This window comes from Rhinoraja longicauda, chromosome 6 (assembly GCF_053455715.1).
Source record: "Rhinoraja longicauda isolate Sanriku21f chromosome 6, sRhiLon1.1, whole genome shotgun sequence".
NCBI lineage: Eukaryota > Metazoa > Chordata > Chondrichthyes > Rajiformes > Arhynchobatidae > Rhinoraja > Rhinoraja longicauda.
The window spans coordinates 62,845,413-62,873,335 of record NC_135958.1 but is presented as its reverse complement, the minus strand read 5'-3'; the positions used below and the strand labels follow the sequence as shown (position 1 = coordinate 62,873,335).

Here is a 27,923-nt window from a genome sequence, read left to right as displayed (position 1 = left end):
TCCTTTTTTTTAATCATCAATCTACACACAATATCCCAGAATGAAGCGAAAACAGGTGTTTAGAAAATTTTGCAAAGTAATTAAAAAGAAATAACTGAAATATCAAATTTACATAAGTATTCAGACCCTTTGCTATGACACTCAAAATTGCTTAGGTTCATCCTGTTTCCATTGATTATCCTTGATTTGTTTCTACAACTTGATTGGAGTCCACCAGTGGTAAATTAAATTGATTGGACATGATTTAGAAAGGCACACACCTGTCTACATAAGGTCCCACAGTCAACACTGCATGTCAGAGCAAAAACCAAGCCATGAAGACAAAGGAATTGTCTGTAGACCTCCGAGACAGGATTGTGTCGAGACACAGATCTGGGGAAGGGTATAAAACAATTTCTGCAGCATTGCAGGTGCCAAAGAGCACAGTGGCCTCCGTCATTCTTAAATAGATGAACTTTGGAACCACCAGGTCTCTTCATAGAGCTGGCCGCCCTGCTGAATTGTGCAATCGGGGGAGAAGGGCCTTGGTCAGGGAGGTGACCAAGAACGCGTTGGTCACTCTGACAAAGCTCCAGAGTGAAAATGAGAGAACCTTCCAGAAGGAAAACTATATCTGCAGCACTCCACCAATCAGGCCTTTATGGTAGAGTGGCCAGACGGAAGCCACACCGCAGTAAAAGGCACATGACAGCCCGCTTGGAGTTTGCCAAAAGGCACCTAAAGGACTCTCAGACCTTGAGAAACAAGATTCTCTGGTCTGATGAAACCAAGATTGAACTCTTTGGCCTGAATGCCAAGCGTCACGTCTGGAGGAAACCAGGCACCGCTCATCACCTGGCCAATATCATACCTATGGTGAAGCATGGTGATGGCAGCATCATGCTGTGGGGATGTTTTTCGGCAGGAACTGGGAGACTAGTCAGGATCGAGGGAAAGATGAACGGAGCAAAGTATAGAGAGATCCTTGATGAAAACCTGCTCCGGAGCGTTCTGGACTTCAGACTGGGGCGGAGGTTCACCTTCCCACACGACGACGACCCTAAGCACACAGTCAAGACAACGCAGGAGTACTTCGTGACAGGCCTGTGAATGTCCTCGAGTGGCCCAGCCAGAGCCTGGACTTGAACCCGATCGAACATCTCTGGATTGACCTGAAAATAGCTGTGCATCGACGCTCCCCATCCAACCTGACAGAGCTTGAGAGGATCTGCAGAGAAGAATGGGAGAAATTACCCAAATACAGGTGTGCCAAGCTTGTAGCGTCATACCCAAGAAGACTTGAGGCTGTAACTGCTGCCAAAGGTGCCTCAACAAAGTAATGAGTAAAGGGTCTGAATACTTATGTAAATGTGATATTTCAGTTATTTCTTTTTAATTACTTTGCAAAAATTTCTAAACACCTGTTTTCGCTTTTTTATTATGGTGTATTGTGTGTAGATTGCTGATAAAAGAATGAATTTAATCCATTTTAAAATAAGGCTGTAACGTAACAAAATGTGGAAAAAGTGAAGGGGTCTGAATACTTTCTGAATGCACTGTATCCAGGGAATGCATGAGGTTGCTTTTGGAAGCAGGGTTTAGAGGGATTCCAGAAGGAATAATAACATAATCAAAGCTACCACACTGCGGACATCTTGCTTCCTAGCCCAGGTTCTGCTCCGTTGACTGTTGAAACGTTAAACATCTAAACACCTAACTTCTTCCACATTTATGTATCTCAAGGTGGTGTCATCATCGCCCTCACCTGAGCAGTCAACTCCCTGTCCTTGTAAATTACTTCCCCTTCCCAACCTCCTCTAAAGTCTTGAAAAATGCTGTAGGCTTCCTGAATCCTTGTCCTTCCCTGCCCCACCACCCCCTCCAAAAAAAAATCCTTGTTTGAATTCCTCTAATCATTTCCCCTCAATATTAATTACATTCCTAAATTCGAAGATATTACATCAAACTGTGAAACTCTAATTTCTCCTTCAAACATCTCAAATTACCTGCAGCCTTTGATACAGCTGTTCAAATCTTTCTCCTCCAATGCACTCTAGGTGCATGATTCTATTCACCTAGTTTTATTATATATCACGTGGAGGTCAAAGAATCAAATGAAATGACATCTCTTCCACCTGCAACACTATCACCCTTAGCTTTGCATTTAAAGATGCAAATAAACATGTTACCTTAATCTCCAAGCTCAGCTTGTGTGTTTATTTAAAAAAAGGTCCAAAACGGTTTGGTGTGGTGAACAATGCGTCACATGTTGCATCCATATATAGTCATAGTTATCGTGGTTTTGAATTTATGAATCAATGATTATATCTCAGTTATAAATGATTATAGAGCATTTATGATCAATAAGACTTTACAATTTGCAAGTGGAATTCAGTGGGTTGAGCAGTACGTCTGGGGCGGGGGGAAGAGTGAGAGAAAGGAATGGTTGATTTTTTTTTAAGGCACACATTATTAGAGGGTGAAGACTCCCAAAAAAACCCACCATAAAATCCTTCACTTGTGCCTTGAGGAGGGAACATTGTTCCTTCAGACCTGCTACCAATCTCCATCCCAGTCTCTGCAACATTTTCCATCTTGACTTCTTACAAACTGATTTAAACCTTTATCCCCAATTCATTAATGTAGATCGTCTTAGTAGGCACAAGTGCGTTAGTGACCAGTGTGCAAAACACAGTGCATAAATTTAAAAAGTGTGAAATTGGTGCAAAACCATTCCACGGAAGAGATGGTTTGGGTTTAGCCTTCCTGTCCTCAGCACCTTCCACAGTTAATGTTAAACTTTGAGGAGGAGAACACTGGTGCACAATGTAAGATGGTGCATTAGGATGAAAATGCAGTTGAGGAACTGTATCACTGCTGGTGTACTCTAAACCTCCACATACAATGCGAGGATCAGTGAGAAGAGGTGGTTGGGTAGTGTGTGGGAAAAGAGAATTGGAATCAAATTACATAATAGTACCAGAGGACATTGGGGATAGGAATTACTCAATCCCGATTCAGCAGCAGGAAAGAGCTGCAGGTCTGGTTGGGCAGCAATTGGAGAACTGAAATTAAAGATTGAGAGTTTGATCGACAGCTGGGTCCAACTTCTCATGCAAAGAACCATCAGCAGAGTCTCACAGTTTGGACTGCAGTGGCTTCAGATATTTGTGGAATGATTCGTGGACCTGAGAAGAAGAAACAAACCATATTTAGTCTTCATTAAACAAACAATCCACGAAATGTGTCAGCCCCTTCATAAATAATTCCCGTCTGGCCCTTTCCAGCAATTGGCAATGTTCATAAACGATCATTGATCCATCGTCAGTGACAATACTTAGTTTCAAGATGCAGCGTGGAAACAAGCCTACCGAGTCTGCGCTGACCAACAATCAATCCCAGTTATGCATCCAACACACTACGGGCAATTTACAGAAGCCAATTAACCTACAAACCCGCGCAATGTTTGGAATGTGGGAGGAAACTGGAGCACCCAGAGACAACTCATACAGTCACAGGGAGAATGTACAAACTCCACAGACAGCATCTGTAGTCAGGATTGATCCTGGGTCTCTGGCACTGTAAGGCAACAACTCCACACAGTATCAACAATATTAATAAGATGTATAGACATTTTTAGAACTGATCAAAACTAACACCTGGGGCGGCACAGTGTTAGATGTTGCCTCAGTGCTGGAGACTGGGTTTGATCCGGACTATGGGTGCTGTCTGTACAGTTTGTACATTCTCCCTATGACCACATGGGTTTTATCCCGGTGCTCCGCTTTCCTCCCACATGTCAAATACACGCAGGTTTCTCGGTTAATTGGCTTCTGTAAATTGTCCCAAGTGTGTAGGATAGAATTAGTGTGAACAGGTGATTGTTCGGTGTGGACTCGACGGGCTGAAAGGCCTGTTTCCACTCTGTTATCTCTAAATTATAAATCTGATAACCATGCACACAGTATTAAACATCAATGCTTATTTTAAGCAGCTGCAAGGATAGAATTGTCAAACTGCACCGAATATTTTCATTTTGGTTGTTAGTGGAATGGAACTGCAGATTGAAATGCTCGAGATGGACACCCTTAGGTTGATAGAAACTGTCCCTGAACATCTTCCTCTGAACAGGAGAACTGTTCTAGACACTCTCCAGCTCAGACAAGGATTCTGAAAATCATCTGTGTCCTGGAGTTTCAGCAAGTCAGAAACTATTGGCTGAGATAGTAAAAATTGCTCTGGTAGGTTAATTAGATACAGATTAGTGCAGAATTTAGTTAGAATTAGTTACTTTGCGTACCACAGATTCAAGACATGCGGGAATTGCTGGACCACAGAATGCTGGATTAGAGTGCTTCAAACTGCAGTGCATTTGGGGAATGATTAGACAGTTCAACATACATTATAAAAAAGGCTCTTAGGAATGTGAATTCTGTAACCTTGAAGAAGGTCCTTGAAGAAAACAAATTTTAACAGGAAAGAACAGGGTTAGCTAATACTGATGGGAGCAAATGGCGCAGCAGTGTTGGATCATTCTGGCTTGTTCAGTTACGTTATTTTACCTCTCACATCTGCGATATTAAACCATGACTGAGTGAAAACGGCAACATTTAGCTGCACATTAGCTGTGGAGGCTAGGCCACTAGAAGTGGACGAGGATTAGTCAAACACATTTGGCATATAACTCACAAAACCCACCAGTTACTTTCCCCCAGTCAGTCCAAATTAATTTAATCCATGGCCCAAAGAATATTGGGCCCTGCTCTAACAGCATGCATTCGATGCAAATCAAGGTACAAAGCAAATCATTTGCTCAATCAAGTTTGTTATTGGAAAATGCATTAATTACCCCAATCCTGGATCCCAACTCCAGCAATGGAGCAGACAAATCTAGATTACACATCTTCCCACCCTGCTTCCTGTAAAGACTCTATTCCCTACTCCCAATTCCTCCATCTACACCGCATCTGCGCCCCAGATGAGGTGTTCCATACCAGGACATCTTTAGGGAACAAGGGTTCCCCTCTTTCATCATAGATGAGGCCATCACTAGGTTCTCCTCAATATCCTACAGCTCCGCTCTTGCTCCACATTTCCCTAGTCGTAACAGGGACAGAGTCCCCCTAGTCCTCACCTTCCACCCCATCAACCGTCGCATACAGCACATAATCCTCCAACATTTTTGCCACCTCCAAAGGGATCTCACCACTAGTCACATCTTCCCATCTCCACCCCTTTCCGCAGAGACCGTTCCCTCCACAAACTCCCTGATCAACTCGACCCTTCCCACCCAAACCACCCCCATCTCAGGTACTTTACCCTGCAACCACAGGAGATGCAACACTTGTCCCTATACCTCCCCCCTCAATTCTGTCAAAGGAACCTGACAGTCTTTTCAGGTGAGGCAGAGGTTCACTTGCACCTCCTCCAACCTCATCTACTCTATCCGCTGTTCCAGGTGTAGACTCCTACGTATCAGCGAGACCAAGCGCAGGCTCGGCGATTGTTTCGTTGAACACCTCCGCTCAGTCCGCCTAAATCTACCTGATCTCCCGGTAGCTAAACACTTTAACCCCCCCTCCCATTCCCATACTGACCTTTCTGTTCTGGGCCTCTTCCATTGTCAGAGTGAGGCCCAGCACAAACAAGAAGAACAGCATCTCATATTTCGCTTGGACACCTTACACCCAAGTATGAACATTGACTTCAAATAACCCTTGCTTTTTTTCTCTCTCCATCCCTCCCCTTCCCAGTTCTCTGACCAGTCTTACTGTTTCCGACTACATTTTATCTCTGCTTTGTTGTTACCTCCCAGTTAACAATGATCTATTCTACATTTTCCTTAATCTCCATTCTATTTGTCCTATTTTCTTCTCCCCTGTACATATTTTTCATCCTTAATGTGGTGATCAGGACTGTAAACTAACCGTACGTTTTACACGTGTGGGAATTTGCATCTGCTCCCTTTAATCTTCTAGGCTTCCTTCCCTCCCCACACTCAGTCCTGATGCAGGCTCTCAACCAGAATCATCGACAATTTCTTGCCCTCATAGATGTTGCTTGACTTGGTGAGTACTTCCAGTATTTTGGTTTTGGCCCCAGATCCCAGTTTGTAGATCTTGTTTACCTCAGTTTTATTCAGAGGTGATCGTTTTGCCCATTCAAACATGTGCTCATAGATATTGCCATCGTAGCGCCCAAGCACAGAAGAAAGGATGGCATCAGGGTAATCGAAGGCATCAACTAGAGCCACAGCATTGGGTCGCACTGCAGCCAGCAGCTCCTTCACACGTTGCTGCACCTGGGAAATCTGTTGGTCGTTAAAGATTCCAGCCTGCAGAGGACAAGTGTTAGAAATGAACCATGCAGAACATGTATCACAATACAACCTCACACCCCAGGGTTGTGCAGGACATGCATCGCGATACAGCCTCACAAACTAGGATTGCAGAGGGCACACATTACAAAACAATCTCACAACCTAGGACCAGAGATCATGCATTAAAATATAAACTCATATACTAGGACCCTGCAGACCTATCATCACAATTCATAGTTTATGACATAGCTAGCTCATTGAGTCTATGCCAACTTAAAGTGCAACCCCATTCTATTAATTTTCACTGTAGTTTAGTTTAGAGATAGTGTGGAAACAGGACCTTCGGCCCACCGAGTCCACACCGACCAGCGATCACCAGACAATTTACAATTTTACCAAAGCCAATGAACCTACAAACCTATACGTCTTTGGAGTGTAGGAGAAAACCCACGCAGTTACAGGAAGAACGTACAAACACCCTACAGACATCACCCGGGATTGAACCCGGGTCTCTGCGCTGTAAGGCAGCAACTCTACCGCTGCACCACTGCGCTGCCTTCTGTAACAAGATGGATTCCTATTTCCACCTCTCTCCCCTATCCTGCCTCAGATTCTACCACTCATTTGCACACCAGGGCAGCATACAAAGGCCAATTACCCTACCAACCTGCACGTATTTGGGAAGTGGAAAAAAACCAGAGGACCCAGGGGAAACCAAAATAATAACAGGGAGAATGGGCAAGCTCCACACAGACAGTGCTGAAGGTCGAGACTATGGCAAGAGGCAGCAGGTGGAACTGTCTCAGTATTGCAATCCCAGATTCAATTCATTTTATAATATTTCAACCTTATTGAAGTTAAGCAAAATGTACAATCCTAGCTGTATGCCCAACTTGTGTTGTGTTATGAGTTTTACAAAAAGTGATCGTAAAACATACAAAGCTCATATTATAATATCCTAGTAACTCCCTACTACATCTGGCACACAATACATGTGGTGCAAAGTACATAGATAGGAAAGCTTAGAAAGGTATGGGCCAAACGCAGGCAAATGGGACTAGTGTAGATGGGACATCTTGGTCGGCATGGCAAAGTTGGGCCAAAGCGCCTTTTTCCGTGCTATACAACTGATTCTATGACTCCAAGTCTCTGGGATACAGCTGTCAGGCCTCTTATCTCTACACTCCCTTGGTTGTACTCACATGCAGAAAGTCTCCAGAATTCTTGCTGATTCCATGCAATGCATACAATTGGAAGAGGGTGCAGAGGGCATCATGAATTGATGCATCTTTGATCTCAGATAGCTTGGCAGCAAACAGTTTCACCACCACATAGTGGCAATGAGCCTGAGGGAAAGGAGCAAGAACATAATTAAACACATCCTGCTGAAACCCTCCTACAGAGAGAACCGAATTTCACAAGGAACAAAAACAAGGCGGGCTTCTAACTGATACATCAGTAGCACAACTGCTTCGTAGTATTTTGGGAAAAGATGCATTTATCATGTTTTCACATCCTGTCCAGGAAATCCCAGCGTGCTTTATGGACCACAAAGTGGTTCTGAGGTGTAGTCACAGTTTTATCATATCATATCATATCATATATATACAGCCGGAAACAGGCCTTTTCGGCCCTCCAAGTCCGTGCCGCCCAGTGATCCCCGTACATTAACACTATCCTACACCCACTAGGGACAATTTTTACATTTACCCAGCCAATTAACCTACATACCTGTACGTCTTTGGAGTGTGGGAGGAAACCGAAGATCTCGGAGAAAACCCACGCAGGTCATGGGGAGAACGTAAACTCCTTACAGTGCAGCACCCGTAGTCAGGATCGAACCTGAGTCTCCGGCGCTGCATTTGCTGTAAAGCAGCAACTCTACCGTTGCGCTACCGTGCCGGAACAAAGGAAACGCAGCAGTCAACAAACACAAGGCAAGCTCTCACCAACATTAACGTGATAATGACTAGATAAGCCACAACATTAACTCTGAATGAAGGATAAATATCGGCCAAGATGTTGGAGATTACTCTCCTGCTCTTGTAAAACCCCTCCTGCTTATTAGCAAGCAGAGAGGGGTTTTACTTTAACCTCTTACTTGAAGGACAAAAAACTAGTCTGTGTAGAACTCCCTTGGACCACATTGGAACATTGTCCCAGTGTCTGCGATCAAACCACTAGGTTAGAATTTGAACCCGGAATCTCCGCCTGAACCATCAGAGTCATGACGGAGCAGACCCACAATCCAGAGCCATGCTGAGCAGTTCTGTGTATACTTCTCCATCCCATACTCTTCCCTTACATCAAGGTATTTATTCACAAAATGCTGCAGTAACTCAGCAGGTCAGGCAGCATCTCGGGAGAGAAGGAATGGGTGATGTTTCGGGTCGAGACCCTTCTTCAGACTTCTTCAGTCTGAAGAAGGGTCTCGACCCGAAACGTCACCCATTCCTTCTCTCCCGAGATACTGCCTGACCTGCTGAGTTACTCCAGCATTTTGTGAATAAATACCTTCGATTTGTACCAGCATCTGCAGTTATCTTCTTATATCTTACCTTACATCAAATGGTTTACACCAATTTCTTATATGATACCCAACCCCCTCAAGCGTCCAACTCTCAAGTCGCTCTTCAACTTCAGAAAGAAAATGGATTACTGTATTGGGTCAACGCTTCTGGCACTCAACATCACACCACGTTTGGTTCATGGTGTATCACACACAGACATTCCACTGCACAACGCAGTCAGGGCAGCAATAAGCCAGTACTACAGAGGGCAATGGCAAGGGAAATTTAACAGCACAGAAATAAAGGAAGGGAACAAGAGATGGGGGAAGACAATATGGGAGGGAATCAGAATCAGAATGGTCTTTATTGTCATCCAAAAAACATGTCTTTTGGACGAAATTCCGTTACCCACAGTCCAACAATAAGAAGCAATAAAAATAAAGCAATAACACACAATCACAAAACCAACACAAAACAAAAAAGAAACATCCATCAGTGAGTCTCCTCCAGTCACCTCCTCACTGCGATGGAAGGCCAGAGTGTCTTTGCTCTTCCCTACCGAAAGGGGAAGAAACAAAAACTGAACATCTCCCGTAAACAAACATCTCCCGTAATTCTCCTCAGCAAGAATAACTCACCCCCGATGCTCCAACCAGATCAATGGAAGTGCTATTCCAGGCATCCTCCTTGTTGTTCCTGTGGCCCAGCTCCACATGATAATTCTCTACAGCTCCTTCAACCAGGCTGGGGTGGAAGGACATGGACAGAAGTAAGAGAAAAGTTACATAAAGGAGCCACAAGGAAAATTAATAATGGATCTAAGGTCTCAGAGTCAGCCTACAAATGCTGGAGCATAGCGACGCATGTAAATCCCCATATCAACCTGGTCACCAGGTGAAAACAGAAAAAATGGAGTTTGCAAAAGAATCTCATTAAAAATCCTTCACAAGTCAAAGAGGGTTTGGTCAGGTCATTTGTGTCTAAGGTAAAGGATTGAGATCCAACATTCAGGGAAAGAGATGCAGCAGGAGATGCAACAGTTACAGAGAGCACTGATAAAAGCAAGATTCTAACAGAGTGGGAATATAAACAATAGCAAGAACAAAGTACAAGTTGTTACTGCCAGGCACATTTCAGCAAATAGTGCTACAAACAACAAACTGCTGTTCCACCATTGCACCCGAGCAGTGACACCCTCCAACCATGTATGCAACTTATCCATCCTGAGCCTTGCTGCAGTCTGCATCATCATGGAGTGCACCATTCCCCAGCAATGACTGTCATTCAGTTTGCAAGTCACAAAATGCTAAGTGGGTGAAGTGGGCTGCAGAGTGGCACAGTTGTTGAATTGCTACCTTACAGCACCAGCGACCCGGGTTCAATCCTGGCTACGGGTGCTTATCTATACAGAGTTTGTACGTTCTCCCAGTGACCTGCGTGGGTGCTCTTCGGGATCTCTGGTTTCCACCCACACTACAAAGACTTACAGGTTGGTAGGCTAATTAACTTGGTATAATTGTTCATTGTCTTTAGTGTGTGTAGGAGAGTGTAAGTGTGCAAGGATTGCTGATCAGAGCAGACTTGCTGGGCCAAAGGGCCTGTTTTCGTGATGTATCTCCAAACTAAACTCTAGCAATGGAAATGCAGAATTGAAATTACAATTAGATTGTCCAAGATCTTATTAAACAACAGAGCAGGCTTGAAAAGCTGAGAAGCCTTCTGTTAATAATTCAAAGCTTCAAATTGACAGTTTCTTTTTTGCCAACACCTTTTGTAAATAAAAGTTAGTTTCCACATCGCTGCTGAATACACCTCACACTCTCTTGCTCTACCCATTTCCTTGATGTTGTCTAATTGCTTGTTCTAGGACACTTCAGTGATCAGAGCACACAACTCCAAATTGAAGTTCTGGGAGAGACCTGTACTGTATGAGGTGTCATCTTTCAGGTGTTAAACCAAAGCCTCGCATATTCCTACTGTTCCCTCTCATCCTAAAGCAATGCCTTCTAGTCTTTGACATTTCTACCCTGGAAAAAAGGGTTCTGACCATCTACCCTATCTATGCCCCCTATGATTTTATTATTTATATTTCTATCGGTCTCCCCAAGACTGCAGAGAAAATAATCCAAGTTTGTCCAGCCTCTCCTTGCAGCTAAACAAGGTGACATTCTGTAAACCTCTTTTGTGGCCTCTCCACAGCCTTCTGTTGTGAGAGCAACCAGATCTGCATGTTCAGAACTGTACTTGAAATGTTCCCTACCTAAAGTTCTATAAACCTGCAACGAGACTTGCTGACTCTTTTATTCATGGTCCTGAACAATGAAGACATGCATACCGTGTACCTTGTTTTTACCACTATCTACTTGTGTGGCTAATTTCAGGGAGTTATAGACTTGGAGATCAGGGTATACGAGGACCTGGTCAGTATCAATGAGAGGTACCGATCAGAATGTACTCAGAAATGGTAAATGGCAATGAGAGCTACTCCTTCTGCTCCAGAGGTTCCAAAAACATACTGGTCATCCTAAATATAAGGAGGAAGTCAACTATCCAGAAAGAGCAATATATCAGGACCAGTCTAAACAGAACAGAGGTACCCACTCACTTGGCTGCCCGCAGTTTGTATGCTTCCACAAGTCTGTCGACATCATCGATGTTTACCGCTAGGGGTCGGCCAGCCACTTGTTGGGGCTGGATGTGGTTGTGCAAGTCATTCAGGTATGACACTGTGCCCGCAAGACCCTGTCCAGACTTAGCACGAGTATAACTCTTAAACAGGTATCTACAGCAAATGAGAAAGCAGAAAATCCATGACTATCAGAAAACATAACACAAGCCTCCAAAGATGCACTCAAATAAATGGGGGTGAGAGGAAGGGGAGTCGATGAAGACTTTATTGCAGAACCACAGAGCACTTAATGAAACTATCTGTCCCCATCGAGTCAGTGTAAACACGTTGACAATCGCTGCAATCGGAAAGACTCCCTGCAACAATTTAAAAGGAATGATGTTGGACTGACAAAAGAAAACAAGGAATTAGATTTCAGAGCATTGGTTCATCTCAAACCAGAAGTGGGACATATTGTTTAGTTTAGTTTATTGTCACGTACCAAGGTACAGTGAAAAGCTTTTGATGCGTGGTCTTCAGTCAATGAAAAGACTATACGTAATTACAATCAGCCATCCACAGTGGACAAATCTACTTCCTTGTTTTACCTTGGATGTCATCTGTTTCCACAGAGCAGCACTGAATGACCTTCTGTACAGGATCTTCCCATTTCAGTTTTTGTTTGTGGGCAGGGAGCAAAGACACAGCTATATGATCAGATCTCCCGAAATGTGGCTGGGGAATTAAGCAGTAGGCGTTTTTTATGGATGTGTGGCAGTGGTCAAAGGAGTACTGGTGGCTGGTGGGCCAAAAGACACGCCAAGAGTATTTTGGTTGTACGCTGTTGAGATTGGCTTGAGTGAACAACCAGGGGTTCAGGGTTATTTGTTTCGAGGCTATTGGTAGCAGAGTACGGTTCACTCAGAGCAAGGTTGAAACCAACATTGGGATGGACGTACACTGCTGTCAGGATATTTGTGGCAGGTAGTAGGGACGGCACTTCAGTTAGATATTCCAGGTCCAAGAAGCATGAGCTGGCCACGTCTGAACACGAGGTATTTAGAGGCATATGTTTAGGAAATGTTTAGCAGGCCACCGACGAAATGCAGACAAATGGGACTAGCTTCGATAGAGCTTTTAGGTCGGTATGAATAAGTTGGGTTAAAGGGTCTGTTTCCATGCTCTATATTCCTTTTGTTCCTTCCACCCCTCCCCATCTCAGCGACTGGGATTCCAGCGAGTCTCGGCCCATCCCAATGGCAGGCCTGGCTCATCACGGAACCTGCCTGGAGAACAAAACCGTGGCAAGGAGGATGGAGGGAGACAGAGGTGAACGCTGGACAATGGATCCCCGCAAGCCAGGCCCACCCCAACAGCCGGCTTGGCTCGCCTGCCATAGAACTGTGAACCCGCCCAGAGAGGGAAGCTGAGGAGAGGAAGATGGAAAAATGGCACCAAAATGGTACTTGCATTCAGACTCAGTGAGCTGTTCTGTACATTCTGTACTAACAAATAAATTGTGCTAGTACAGTGCATTCAGAAAGTATTCAGAGCCTTTCACTTTTTCCACATTTTGTTACTTTACAGCCTTATTTAAAAATGGATTAAATTCTTTTTTGTTATCATCAATCTACACACCATACCTCATAATAACAAAGCGAAAACAGGTATTTAGATATTTTTGCAAAGTAAATTTTGCATTCTGCATGCTGCCTCCTTACCTGGCTGTTTGCAGCATCATCACTGTGTTCTCTCCTTCATATGTGCAGGTGGGTGTGAACGTGACATAGATATCAGGTAGACCACTGGACCGTGAGTACCCATGACCCCCGCATGCCATGCGGCATTCCTCAATTCCTGCACTGGCAACCCAGGTGGTGAAGGCCTTCAGTCCGGCTGACAGAGAGTGAAGCTGAAATAAGACTACAACTGTGAGCAAGTTGTCGAATGCACAAGGACAGAGAGGTACAACAACAATGATAATCCTGCATCGTAGGCAAAACGTGTATGTTGGGGGTGGAGTGGAAGAACAAGCAAATGCACATTTGCGAGCCATTTGGGGAGAATGAACAGATGCATTTGGGTTGGAATCCTTCTCGTGACTCAATGTCCTGACACAAACAGCTTCTGTCCATTCCCTCCACAGATGCTGCCTTATCTACCAAGTTCCTCTCGCAATTTGTTTTTGTTTTGCACAAGATTCAAGCCTCTGCAGTTTTTCTTGTCTCGAGATATCTAGTCAGACTTCATTTGGGACATTACTTTTGGCTTGCACCCCTTGCTTCAGGATGTAAATATAGCCCGTGGAAGGATTATAAATTCACCAGTGACATAGGAACTGAAAGGTTAAAAGATTGCAAACATAGATCAACACTTTGGTTTCTGAGGTGCCCTATCATTCTTAGTTACCCTTCTCCCCCTAATTTATTGATAAAATCTCTGAATTCTCCTTAATCTCATTTTCCTGTTTCCACATTGTATGACTCTATGACTGTCCCTCAAGATGGAGATCTTGGCTTTCACAGGCATCCCGAGTTGCTGCAGTGCATCTTCGTTTGTTCAGGTGATGTAGATATTAAGCAGATCGCTAGACTATATGTCGCCTTGACCCCTGCATGTGATGTGATATTTCTCAATTCCTGCACTTGCTTCCAATGTGTAGGCCATCTGTCTGACACAGGGAGTGAAGCTGGAAATACACTCAGGATGCAAGGTTACGGTCAAGAAATGACCATTTGGGAGCCACACAGATCTGTGGTCTGACTTCACCTAGAATACTGCCTTTAGTTTGACCACACTGGTCAATGTGGTTATGACTTGAGAGCTAGAAGCCAGAAGTTGGCTATGAACCAAATAGCTAGGCAGCCATGTCACTGAGGCATGGAACCTGAAACCTGACTCAAACAGAAATAAAATCTTGTGCACTTCTGGATGCACTGCTATTGTTTCATCTTAAATGCCTCTCGGTGGAAGGGATTAAATAAAACAAACAAAGGCAAGGAGACAAAGACATCTTTCCTTGTCAGTCTCGCTTTAAATCTCACTCAATTTTCAGATGGTGAAGTGGTACGGTATGATTGCAGTCATGGTCCCACATCCCAAGATACCCTACGTACAGGAGAAAATGAGAGTGGAAGGATATCCGAGGCTTGGCGGTCTGCTTCCTCTATTTATCTCCTCCAGATTTTAGATGGTGTAGGTGTAGGATAGCGGAGTGAGGGGGTATGGGGAGAAGGCAGGAACGGGGTACTGATTGAGAGTGATCAGCCATGATCGCATTGAATGGCGGTGCTGGCTCGAAGGGCTGAATGGCCTACTCCTGCACCTATTGTCTATTGTCTATTGTCATGCTCTACAGAAAATACTGAAACAAAGTAGACCTGCTGCTTAGCTCCTACAGAGTGCATGTAAATTGATTTGTCAAAAAGACAATATAGACAGGCACCAAACATTTCCCACTCCACCACAGCCCAATACCTCAGGCAACTGGCTGTAGTCTCCATCGTTCATGTCTCCCGTGATGCGATGGTACATGTCCCTCATGAAGTTTCCTACAAAGCGGAAGGCATAGGCAGTCGCCAACAGGGGGAAAAGCTTGAACTGTTGAGTCTGGTAATCCAGTATCTGTGGTTCTGGAGCTCTAGGGAAACCAATCACCGTCAATGTTACTTACATCTGAAGCACCTACGCCTGGTTCCCATTTATGTCAGCAAGCACAGCTTAAATTTAAAGCTTCCATATTTACTCTGCTCCATTTACATTGCAAAGGCAGTACAATGCTTTCATTTTCCAGTATGTAACATCATAACCCATTTACAGTCTCAGTTCACACAATACTTCAAGTATAAGATAATGAATCAACATATTACACCAAACTGAAGTGGATTTCATCATTTTATTGCTGGAACTCATGAACTCGTAGCCATTGAAATCTGTAAGTATCTCAAAATATAGGATTGAAAGTTTTGACATGAACAATTCTAAACTAGGATAGTCACCAAACAAAATAAATGGGAAATACCAAAAATCGTCCGTACTCAGTGATGAGAATGCAGAACTTGAACCCACAGGGAGTAGTTGAGCGAGCAATATGTTAAAGGGAGTTGAGATGAACATGAAGGATGGGGACAGAGGGTCATATGGAACCAGTTGTGGAATGGTAAGACGCATCACATGGAGAATAAAGTCTGGTATGGATCAGCTGAGCAAAAGATTTTTAAGCTTTAAATTGTGTACAATTTCGTAAAGTTTAGGACATGAAAGACTGGAGAAGGACAACTGCAGTTTGATAGGTCTAACTCCTAGTTGCAGCTAGCCTCAGGAATATAGGCACAAATCTCTCTCCCAGGTGAAGAGGAATGAGGTCTGGGTATATCATTGCATCTGCCAGAGTTGAAGCAAACCAAACCAATATAAAATTGAACGGAGCAACAAAGCGTGACATGTTTCACCACATGGAGTGGCTTAAAGCGCAAAATAATTTTTTGCTGGTCTCGCACTCGCTTAAAAAGTTAACACTTACCCAGGTTTCAGTTCCGACTGGTGTCGGACTGCACTATAGCGGATGGCAATGGTACATGCTTGAGACAGTGCACGTGCCGACTCTCCCACTATCATGGAACGTATGAAGACCATTGTGCCATACATTAGCTTATCACTTGGAGGCTTCAAATAAGTCCCATCTGGCATCACCTTTTTTAAAACAAAAGGAAAATTGATCCAGTCACTGAACCTTAACAAAAGATACAATTCTTAACACAAGATAAAAATAAGAGCTTAATGTGGAACGAACAGTAGGGATAATGAGTCAGTATATGGCACTGATGGGCAGGGTCAATGTGACAACACGAGGAAGTTGCATTAAAATCAATAGAAATACAGAATAATCAATCAATTCCACAATTGTAATCAGTTTGTTCCCTACTTCAAGGACCACATCTCAGCAGGCCAGTGCAGATGATATAATAACTTGGAAAGAAAATACTCTTAATCATACTGCAATCACAGAAATTTGTCTCAGTCATCCTACACGTTACCTTTGCAAATCTCATCAGCATGTTTTCACGAGGAACACGGACATTCTCCAGCTTCAGGAAGCCATTGTCCACCTCATCATACCCAAACTTTGGTCCAATATCACCTACCACCACACCTGGGGAGCAGAGGGGAAGCGTAAGATCAGCAAAAACTCAACACTGTCAGACAGAGCCAGCTCTAGCAAGCCAGACTGACCCCAATTCAATAACCCAGCCAGAGGATGATCAGTGGGTAAAACACCCAACAGGACATTGTCCATGGAATTACTGTTGAGTTGAAAATGGACGAGCTGGGTCAGCAAGCAAGCAAGGACAACAGAATTGCTGGATAAAGTATAATACTGTACACCGATAAAGAATTTAGTGACTAATCATGTTTTTCGAGCAGTCTACAAATCCAGTCATAGTGGGAAACTGTGGAGCACTCAGAAACCAAGTTGGTTACACATTCTTCTCTAGTAAGCATCTACTCAGAGTAGTGTGGATGGATGACACAATTCTCTTTGGTGTACCTTAGCTCTTATGTTCAAGAAGAGATAAGGGAGAACATAAAGCTAGACAAAAATAAAATAAACCTTAAGCATCCACTGAATCCAGTTACAAATTTCACAAGATGAAACGTTAGAATTTTGTTCTGAATTGAATGCTGAATCACTGGATAAGAGACACCACAAATCAGATTTTGATTCAATCTCTTGCTAGCTGCCAATGGGCACCAGTTAGGTTGAGTGAGGACATGCGTGATAAAACAGCTGGGCTTCAGCAAGAATCTGTGGCTTTAGACATACAATGGAGCGAGGGCACTGCCAGGTAATGCAGAATTAGGATTAGGTGCACAATGCTGATCAGGTCCCTTACCAGGCAAAGGTTCGTGGGTGTCCATCTTGCGGATGGGCACAATGAAAGCGTGCAGCCCTCTGCACTGACCTTGGGTGTAGAGCTGAGCCAGAACAATAGCGTGGTTTGAGGTCTTGCCCACTGGAAAAAGACAGACAATACCCAAAAGGAGATAAACAACTGAGCAAATTCAAGTTGAGGAAAAGGCAAATATCAAAAACCCACCTGTTAAAGCAATAAAAGGGCTTTTTCTCCACTTTTCCTCCTGAGAAATTGGTGAAAGGGATCAAAACAGCATCCAACTTGATGGCAATATAACTGTTTACACTAAAATCTTACAACAGTGAAAACTGCCATGTAGATCATTGTGTCTATATTAGCTTCTTAAAGGAGCTATTCAATTATCTCTGTGACCTGACCTGCCATGCTTTGCCCTGCACCTCCACACTTCCAGCTTTCTTTCACTCCACCCCTCCAATCAGTCTGAAGTGGAGTTCTGACACGAAACATCACCTACCCATGTTCCCCTAGGATGGTGCCTGATCCACCTTGTTACTCCAGCATTTTGTGGCTTTCCATGGTAAGCCATCATCTGCAATTCTTGGTTTCTACAGAAATTCAAATGGTCCAGTCATATAGAACAGAGAACAGTTCAGCACAAGAACAGGCCCTTCAGCCCACAATGTATTTTCTGAATATCATGCCAAGACCATCTCTTATCTGCCTAATCCAGATCACATAATCCATATCAATTCCCTTCATATCTATACGCCTATCTAAAAGTCTCTTAAATGCCACCATATCATATCTGCTGGCAGTACATTCCAGGCACTCACCTGTGTATAAAAAGTTTGTCCGCATATCTTCTTTAAACTCTGTCCCTCTCACCTTGAAGCTATGTCTCCATGCATTGGATTTTCCAACCTGGGAAAAGGTTCTGACTGTCTATACTATCTATGCCTCTCATCATTTTAGATACTTCTCAAAGGTCTGCCAGCAACATCCAGCTATCCAGAGAAAATAATTCAAGTATGTCCAATGTTTCCCTGTAGCTAATGCAGGCATCACTCTGGTAAACCTCCTCTGCACCCTTTGAAAAGTCTCCACATCCTTCCTGTAATATGACCAGAAATGCATGCAATACTCAAAATACAGCCTAACTAAAGTCCTATAAAGCTGAATAATGATTTCCTGACTTTATATGCAATGCCTCGACCTATGAAAGCAAGTATACCATATGTTTTCTTTACCACTCTATGAAGTTTAATTCATTGTCAGGTGTACCGAGGTACAGTGAAAAGCTTTTGTTGCATGCTGACCAGTCAGTGAAAAGACAATATATGACCACAATCGAGCCATCCACAGTGTACACAATAAAGAGAATAACATTTAGTGCAATAACATTACATTTAGTCCAGTAAAGTCCAATTAAAGGTAAGATGCCTTGGCTGCAAAAGGTCAGGAATCACCTCCCAACTTCCAAGCCCTTTCTACCATCTACCAGGCAGAAATCAGGAGCATGATGTAATCTTTCCACTTCTTAGGGTGAATGCTCCCATGCAGTCTGCTTGTTTGCCCACTAATCAACCACCGTAAACATTTATTCTCTCTCATTTCTGTACACAGTGACTGCAGAGTGTACCATCTATAAAATTGCTGACAGTATCTCCCAAACTCAAGACTTTTACCACTAGGGAGGACAAGCGCAACAGGACATGAGAATGTCACAACTTGCAGGTTCCTTTCCAAGTCGCACGCCATTCTCACTTGGAAAGTCCTTCATTGTCATGGGTCTAATCCCAAAGCACTGTGGGAGTATCTTCACCACCACCTTCAAGAGCAGTTAGGGACGGCCAATGAATGTTGATCTTGCCAATAACAAAATCCAAAAATATATTTTTTTAAAAAATCTGTGTGGATCTTCCACCCAACAATAACAACATAACAACATAACAAAAACTTTATTGTCACTCGGCACAACACCGAACAAAATTTCAGCAGTCACAGAAAAAAAAGAAAAGAACACAGGACACACGACCCCAACACAAACATCCATCACAGTGACTCCAAACACCCCCTCACTGTGATGGAGGCAACAAACCTTCCCCTCTCCTCTCCCCGCACCCACGGACTCACTTACATCCTCCGGGCCACCATTTGATTGAAGTCACAGTTGGGCTGTTCAGCACAAACTCCTGGGTCAAAGGATCGTATGTTGACGTCGTTTCCAGACCACGGATGAATGAGCCTGGAAGTGATAGAACACTCAAAACTGGCAGGAACTGCGGTATTTATAGCCCACGACACAGTAGGACCAACGCACTTACACTGGTCAAGATGCAATTGTTCTTGGAATGTGGGTTTAATGGAAGAGGCCACTTTTGTTGCCAGTCCCAGTTCCTTTGAGGTGGGAAGGACCTGACCTAAGCAATTAACCACCTACTGGGTAACCTCACAGAGCAGTTAAGAGTTTACCACATGAAAAGTGAAAGTCATGCAAGCCAGATAATAATGTGGATAGGACACCAGTAAACTAGGTATAATTAAAAATCAGTATGTCCACGAAAGAATTGCAGATGCTGGTTTACAACGTAGACACAAATTGCTGGAGTAACTCAGCGGGCCAGGCAACATCTCTGCAGAAAAGGAATAAGTGATGTTTTGGGTCGAGGCCCTTCTTCATTCTGATCAGCCATGTCAGTCTGAAGAAGGGGCTCCACCGGAAACGTCAACTATTCCCTTTCTCTAGAGAAGCTGGCTGACCCACTGAGTTACTGCAGCATTTTGTGATACCTTCGACTTGTACCAGCATCTGCAGTTATTTTCCTGCAAGCTGAGTTACTCCAGCATTTTGTGTCCATCTTCACAATTAAAAACCATTGCATTCTAGTAATAGATCGTTAATTGCCAGACTTGGATCCCAAGTTTAACAATATATTCATTGGGATGCAAACCAAGAAGAATGCTGACTCACTACAGATGTATTAGATCTCTTTGGACTTTGCGCCCCTCACCAGCTTCACCACCACCCCCATGTACCTATCGTTTGTAATCATATATTTTTGAGAAGAGCCTGCAAGGTCAGATGCAAGACTCATGCACCTCTGTAGGCCAGACGAGGGTGATCATTTAAAACGTGCTGGATTTTTGCACAATAAATGACGTGCAAGTCTTGAAAGGGTCCTAGTCTGTTTAACTGACCATCTTAAATGGGAAGAGGCAGAGATTCGGAAGGAGAAAACACACAAACATTAGGTGCTCTATGAATGTTATAGCCCACAGGATAATATGAGCAAAATGAAGAAATTGGTATATTTCCATTAAGAAGAATGTGGCATTAAGACCGTCAGTCTGCATATCTGTCTGCAAATGTGTGATAAAAAATACCGAGAGCAACTCTCAAGATAGAGATTAATAAAGATTCTCAAGGGACGAGTCCACCGTGAGCAAGAGCAGAGGAAACATTACAATTACTTTAAAATAAAATGTAAGAAAAAATGCAGGTTGCTGAAAATCTGATATTAAAACACTGGAACACTTAGATCAGGAAGCATCCATGGAAAGAGAGGCAGTTCTTTCTGCTGAAAGGTTATTGACCTTACACCGTAACTTTTTTTTCTAGATGTTGTCTCATCTGCTAAGTGATTCCACCATTTTCTGTTTCATTTATTTTTAAAAGAAGTTCGTCATCCAGAACACCCTCCTACATCCAGCCCCATTTCCACCCATCCCCTCCTAACTTGTGTACACAAACCACACTTCTCTGCAGTAACACCTTTCCATTCTGTGAAGATTCCTGGTCACACACCATAGCATCACCAGCAGACCTTCTGTCTCCCACTATCATAGCCCTGTTCACTCATTCTTATGATGTGCAGACAATTTACAAGTTGGCACGGTGTGTTTTTGCAAAGTGTGGTGAAACCAATTTGCAAGTAAAGTTGCACAGAAAACAGCTCAATACAGTTTACAGCGAGTCGAACCACTGACTGCGTTTCGCCAGTTCCACAAGATGTAATTCTATCAGCTGGTTACTGACCCTATATCCAGTCCAACCTATTGCTTCGATGTGAATGCCACACTGGGACAGAAATCCTAATTGCTTTCAGTCCACAACATAGAACTAGTTGGGGGGTGGGGTTGCACTAGTGTAAGTTATAGCTGTGTAGAATTAAAGTCTCTTGATTGCAGTGCATAGCATGTATTAATAATGCAGTAGCCCAGGATTTCCATAAACTATTGAACAAGAAGGTCGGCACAGTAGCACAGCGGTAGAGTTCTGTCTTACAGCGTCAGAGACGCAGGTTAGATCCTGACTACGGATGCTTTACGGAGTTTGTACGTTCTCCCTGCGACCACCTGGGGTTTTCTCCCCCCCCCCCCCCCCCCCCCCCCCCCGATTGCTCCGGATTCTCCCCGCAGTCTAAAGATGTACAGGTTTGAATGGATTCTGTAAATTGTAAATTGTTCCTTGTGTGTAGGATAGTCCTAGTGTGTAGGATAGTGCTAGATCGCTGGTCGGCGCGGACTCAGTGGGCTGAAGAGCCTGTTTCCATGCTGTATCTATAAAGTTTAAACAACTTTAACTTCCAAACAAAAAGTAAGTAAACATTAAAACTTGTTGAATGCCAGGCATACCAGTAAACGTAGTGGATTGTCTCTTGTAGGAACATAGAACAGTACGACACAGGAATAAGCCCTTTGGCCCACACATCCCAGGAAAAAGGTTCTGAGTGTCTACCAGATCTATGTCTATCAATTTTATATGCTATCTTGAACCTCCGATGCTCCAGAGAAAATAATCCAATTTGTCCAACCTCGCCTTTAGCTAATACCCTCTATTCCACGCAGCACTCTGGTAAACCACCTCTGCATTCACTCCCCATATTCTTCCTGAATAGGACAATCAGAACTGCACATAATACAAAATGTGGCCAAACTAAAATCTTATAAAGCTGAAACATGACTTCCTGATTTTTATACAATGCTCTGATCTGTGAAGGCAAGCATACCATACACCCTGTTTACTAAACCATCCACTTGTACTTTCACTTTCAGGGAGCTATGGACTTGGAGCCCAAGATTCTTCTATACATCAATGTGGTGAAACATCTTACCAGGCTGGGACTCTATTCTTGCAGGGCAGGAGGATAAAGGGTGATCTTACAGAGGTGTATAAAATCATGAATAGACTGGATAGAAGCACAGTCTTGCCCAGAGTTGGGGAATTGAGAACCAGACATATGTTTAAGGTGAAGGGGAAACATTTAATAGGAATCTGAGGGGTAACTTTTTTCCCACAAAGGGTGGTGGGTGTATGGAATGAGCTGCCAGAGGAGGTAGTTGAGGCAGCGACTATTGCAAAGTTTAAGAAGCAATTAGACAGGTACATGGATAAGAAAGGTTTGGAGGGATATGGGCCAAACGCAAGCAGCTGGGACAAGGTGGAGATGGGACATGTTGGTCAATGTGGGCAAGTTGGGGTGAAAGGCCTGTTTCCTGTATGACTCTGTATGAGTTGTACAAGACGTTGGTGAGGCCTCACTTGGAGTTTTGTGTTCAGTTATCGTCACCATAATATATAAAAAGTATAGCTGGAAAGAATGCAGGAAAGATTTATGAGAAGGCAGGTGATTGAGGTTGAGACAGATAGATCAGCTATGGTTGATTGGCAGAGTGTATTCGATGGGCTGAATGGCTCCAATGACATGAAGATATTGCCAGGACTTGACTGGCTGAGCTATCGGGAGAGGTTGGGAACACTAGGGCTTTATTCCTTGGATGCAATCTTACAGAAGTATGTGAAATCATGAGGGGAATAGATTGGGTTAATGCACAGTCTTTTACCCAGTGTAAGGGGAATGAAAAGAAGAGGGCATGTGTGTAAGGTGCGAGGAACAGGATTTAATACAAGCCTGAAGGTTAACTGTCCATCAAAGGGTGGTAGGTATAAGGAACGAGCTGCCGGAGGAGGTAACTGAGGCAGGTACGAAAACAACATTCACTTGGACATTTACCTGGATAGAAGAGGTTTAGAGGGATATGGACCAAATGGGACTAGCTTTGACTTTGTTCCTTGGAATACAGGAGGTTGAGGGATAACCTTAGAGGTGTATAAAAGCAGGGGAGAAGATATCGTAAAAGCAGTCTTTACCCCAGAGAATGGAAAATAAGAACTAGAGGGCATAGTTTTAAGCTGAGAGGAGAAAGATTTAATAGGAACCTGTTGTGCAACTTTTTCACACATAGGGTGGTGAGTATATGGAACAAGCTGCCAGAGGAAGTAGTTGAGGCAAGTACCATAACTATATTAAAACACATTTGGAGAGGTATATGGTTGGGAAAAGTTTACAGCCATATAGGCCAAATGCAGGCAAATGGCACTAGCTTAGAGGGCTACTTGTCAGCATGGCTGGGTTGGGCTGAAGAGTATTCTTCCATGCCGTATGCATCTGTCAAAGGACTGAGAGCAATGGTTGTACAGAAACACAGCAATCCTTCTCTCCAGACAAAAGACACACAAATCTAGCGCACTAAAATTGGAGCCACTAATATGTAAACTAAACTATTGATGACATTGAAAACTAAGCAAAGTATCATGACCCCCATACAGCTTTATTCAATTCATGCGCCCAGAAGTTGTGTTCCAATTAAAATTTCTAAACTACTGTATGGAAGACTGCACATGCACCATACCATGGCCCATTTCTGTCTGTGCGTAAGTGCCAATGATCTGAAGGTTCCAAGCTGGCATAAAGAAGCGGTCTTGCTGTTCGGGAGTAGCCTGGTTGAGGATGGTGGGCAGAAACATGCCTAGGTGGAGATCAAGGGGTTCTGGACGTCCACGATGCACATATCTGTGAAGACAGAGGCAATAGGATGGGGGTGGGGAGAAAGAGAGAGAAAAAGAGAGAGGGAGAGAGAAAGAGAGAAGGGGGGAGAGAGAGGAGGGGGGAGAGAGGAGGGGGTAGAGAGGGAGGGGGGAGAGAGGGGGGGGGAGAGAGGGAGGGGGGAGAGAGGGAGAGAGGGAGGGAGGGGGGAGAGAGGGAGGGGGAGAGAGGGAGGGGGAGAGAGGGAGGGGGAGAGAGGGAGGGGGAGAGAGGGAGGGGGGAGAGAGGGAGGGGGGAGAGAGGGAGGGGGGAGAGAGGGAGGGGGGAGAGAGGGAGGGGGGAGAGAGGGAGGGGGAGAGAGGGAGGGGGAGAGAGGGAGAGAGGGAGGGGAGAGAGGGAGGGGGGAGAGAGGGAGGGGGGAGAGAGGGAGGGGGGAGAGAGGGAGGGGGGAGAGAGGGAGGGGGGAGAGAGGGAGGGGGGAGAGAGGGAGGGGGAGAGAGGGAGGGGGAGAGAGGGAGGGGGGAGAGAGGGAGGGGGAGAGAGGGAGGGGGAGAGAGGGAGGGGGAGAGAGGGAGGGGGAGAGAGGGAGGGGGAGAGAGGGAGGGGGAGAGAGGGAGGGGGAGAGAGGGAGGGGGAGAGAGGGAGGGGGGAGAGAGGGAGGGGGAGAGAGGGAGGGAAGAGAGGGAGGGAAGAGAGGGAGGGGGAGAGAGGGAGGGGGGAGAGAGGGAGGGGGGAGGGAGAGAGGGGGGTGGAGAGAGGGAGGGGGTGGAGAGAGGGAGGGGGTGGAGAGGAGGAGGGGGTGGAGAGGAGGAGGGGGTGGGAGGGGGAGGAGGGGAGGAGAGGGAGGGGTGGAGAGGGAGGGAGAGAGGGAGGGGGTGGAGAGAGGGAGGGGGAGAGAGGGGGAAGGAAAGGGGGAGGGTTGGAGAGGGAGGGAGGGTTGGAGAGGGAGGGAGGGTTGGAGAGGGAGGGAGGGTTGGAGAGGGAGGGAGGGTTGGAGAGGGAGGGAGGGTTGGAGAGTGGGGTGGAGAGTGGGGTGGAGAGCGTGCAGATATTGAGTTCAGATTGTTACCTGATTAAATTTTGCATGCAGCAACAATTATTGCCAATCAAGATTGAATTCTTATCAGTTTAGAGCAAAAGTGTTAAATGAAGCATTATTAGAAATTAAGCAGACGACTATTAAGAGGCCATTCATTTTGGGCCCTCTTCCAAAGCATACCCCTTGGGCTCTAAGTAGCATATTTTCACCCAGATCGACTCTTACAGGGCGAGTCAAGATAATCTGATGTTACGGTAGAGGTTCACTTCTACCTCCTCCAAGCTCATCTTCTGAATCTGCGTTCCAGGTCTGGTCTTGGTGAGACCGAGCATAGACTGGACCATCGTTTCGCTGAACACCTTCGCATAGTGCATCTGGGCCTACGCATTCTCCCAGTTGTTAAAAACGAGCTCCCCTTCCCATGGCCGTACAACACATTCTCTGAACCTTCCACCGCCTCCAATGGGATCCCACCACTAGCCACATTTTCCCATCTCCACCTTCCGCAGAGACTGTCCCCTCCACACCTCCCTGGTTAACTCATCCCTTCCCATCCAAACCACCCCCACCCCAGGTACCCCTGCAACCGCAGAAGATGCACCATCTGTCGCTATACCTCCTCCCTCGACTCTGTCCAGGGAACCCGACTGTCCTTTCAGGTTAGGCAGAGGTTCACTTGCACCTCCTCCAACCTCATCTACTGTATCCGTTGATGTGGACACTCATACATCGGCCACACCAAACACAGACTGGGCGATCGTTTCGCAGAACTCCTTCGCTAGGCCCGAGTGAACCAACCTGATCTCCCGGTTGCTGGACACTTTAATTCTCCTTCCCATTCCTATACACACTTTTCTGTCCTCGGTCTCCTCTATTGTCAGAGTGAGGCTAAACACAAATGGGAACAGCATTTCATATTTCGCTTGGGCAGCTTACAGCCCAGTGGTATAAATATTGATTTCTCTCACTTCAGGTCACCCCGGCATTCCCTCCCTCTCTGTCCCTCCCCCACCCAAGTCCCACTAGCTTCACACTTTCACCCTACAGCTTACAATGGCCTGTTTCCTTTATCATCATTACTTTTTTGCATATCTTTCATTCATTGTTCTTTATATCTCCACACCACCGTCTATATCTTTCATTTCCCTTATCCCTAATCAGTCTGAAGGGTCTCAACCCGAAACGTCACCCATTCCTCTCCAGAGATGCTGTCTATCCTGCTGGGTGACTCCAGCTTTTGTGTCTATCTTCAGTTTAAACCAGCCTCTGTAGTTCCTTCTCACCCACACTGACCATTCTGTCTGGGGTTCCTCCATTGTCTGAGCGTGGCCCAATGCAAATTGGAGGCACCTCATTTTTCGCTTGGGCAGCTTACAACATAGATGTTTCCAACTTCATATAACCCTTGCATTCCCTCTCTCTCTGTTCCTCCCCCACCCCAGTTGTACTAGTTTCACTGTTGAGTTTCACAATCTCTCCAACTCATTATCAACTTCCCACAGTCAACAATGTGGGCTCCACCTTTTCTTGATCATCGCTTTTTGCATATCTTTCATTCATTTGTTCTATGTACCTTCTATATCTCTCATTTTCCTTTCCCTTCTCAGTTTGAAAGAGGGCCTCGACCTGAAACGTCACCTATTCCTTTTCTCCAGAGATGCTGTCTGACCCGCTGAGTTACTCCAGCTTTTTGTGTCTATCTTCGGTGTAAACCAGCATCTGCAGTTCCTTCCTACATATGATAGGAGACTCGTTAGTTTAGCTTAGAAATACAGTGTGGAAATAGCCCATTCGGCCCACCAAGTCCGTGGATCACCTATACACCAGTTCTATCACGCATACTTGGGACAATTTACAGAAGCCATTAACCTACAAACATGCACGTCTTTGGAATATGTAGTTAGGATTCAAGGCAGGAGATTCTGTGGCAGCAAATGAGACTCCAGGATGGTGCATTGCTTCTCTGGGGCTGGTGACCAGGATGTCTCCAATCGGTTGCAAATCATACTTCAGGGGCAGAGCGAGCAGCCGGAAGTCGTCGTGCAGAATGGAACAAATGGCATAGGTAGGAAAAGGGAGGTGGTCTTGTGAAGTGAATATAGGGAGTTAGGCAGATGATTAAAAAGCACAATATCGAAGGTAGTAATCTTCAGATTACTCCTGGTGCCACGTGCTTGTGAGAGAAGGAATAGGAAATTAGGAAAGATGGATGAGTGGTTCAGGAGTTGGCGTAGGGAGGAAGGATTCAGATTTTGAGACCATTAGGATCTCATCTGCGGCAGAGGTGACCTGTACCAGAGGGATGGGTTGCATGTGAACTGGACAAATGTTCTTGCTGATGCTACTTGGGCGAGTTTAAACTGGAGAGGCAGGTGGTGGGAACCAGAATTGATAGGAGGGTGGAGGTTGGGACCAGTAAATCCCAAAGGAAGGACAGACAGGAGACAGGGACATGTTAAGGAATCTGGTGACTGATGGGCTGAAGTGCGTTTATTTCAAGGCATGTGATAGTAGATGAACTTTGAGGCTACTTGGGTGTTTAAGACTTGATGTGCCATTGCAGAAACTTGATTGCAAGAGTGACAAAACTGGCAGCAAAATGTTCTAGGGTTTGGATGGTTTCAGACGTGATCAAGAGGGAAGCAAAAGAGGTGGAGGATTTGCGCTCCTAATCAGGGCGACTATCATGGCAGCACACAGAGAGGACTTACTGGGGGGTTTGTCCACTGAGGCAATACGGGTAGAGCTAAGAAATAAGAAAGGTG

At 44.8% G+C, this 27,923-nt stretch overlaps 1 protein-coding gene across 3 annotated transcripts in view; it reads right to left on the bottom strand.

The window, feature by feature from the left end:
* The window catches only part of acox1 (acyl-CoA oxidase 1, palmitoyl), a 44,087-nt gene continuing 16,164 nt past the window's right edge, over positions 1-27,923 (bottom strand). For 2 of the 3 annotated variants that reach the window (XM_078401149.1, XM_078401150.1), the window contains 11 exons: positions 19,430-19,537; positions 17,311-17,430; positions 16,453-16,568; positions 15,939-16,108; positions 14,894-15,056; positions 13,138-13,328; positions 11,414-11,590; positions 9,447-9,552; positions 7,501-7,644; positions 6,107-6,313; positions 1-3,167 (listed from right to left, as the gene is read on the bottom strand). In XM_078401149.1, coding sequence (XP_078257275.1) covers positions 3,117-3,167; positions 6,107-6,313; positions 7,501-7,644; positions 9,447-9,552; positions 11,414-11,590; positions 13,138-13,328; positions 14,894-15,056; positions 15,939-16,108; positions 16,453-16,568; positions 17,311-17,430; positions 19,430-19,537 — 1,553 coding nt within the window. In that variant the 3' untranslated portion in view covers positions 1-3,116. Of the gene's footprint in view, positions 3,168-6,106; positions 6,314-7,500; positions 7,645-9,446; positions 9,553-11,413; positions 11,591-13,137; positions 13,329-14,893; positions 15,057-15,938; positions 16,109-16,452; positions 16,569-17,310; positions 17,431-19,429; positions 19,538-23,985; positions 24,147-27,923 lie in introns of all 3 variants that reach the window. The other variant, XM_078401148.1, reaches the window with a different exon arrangement.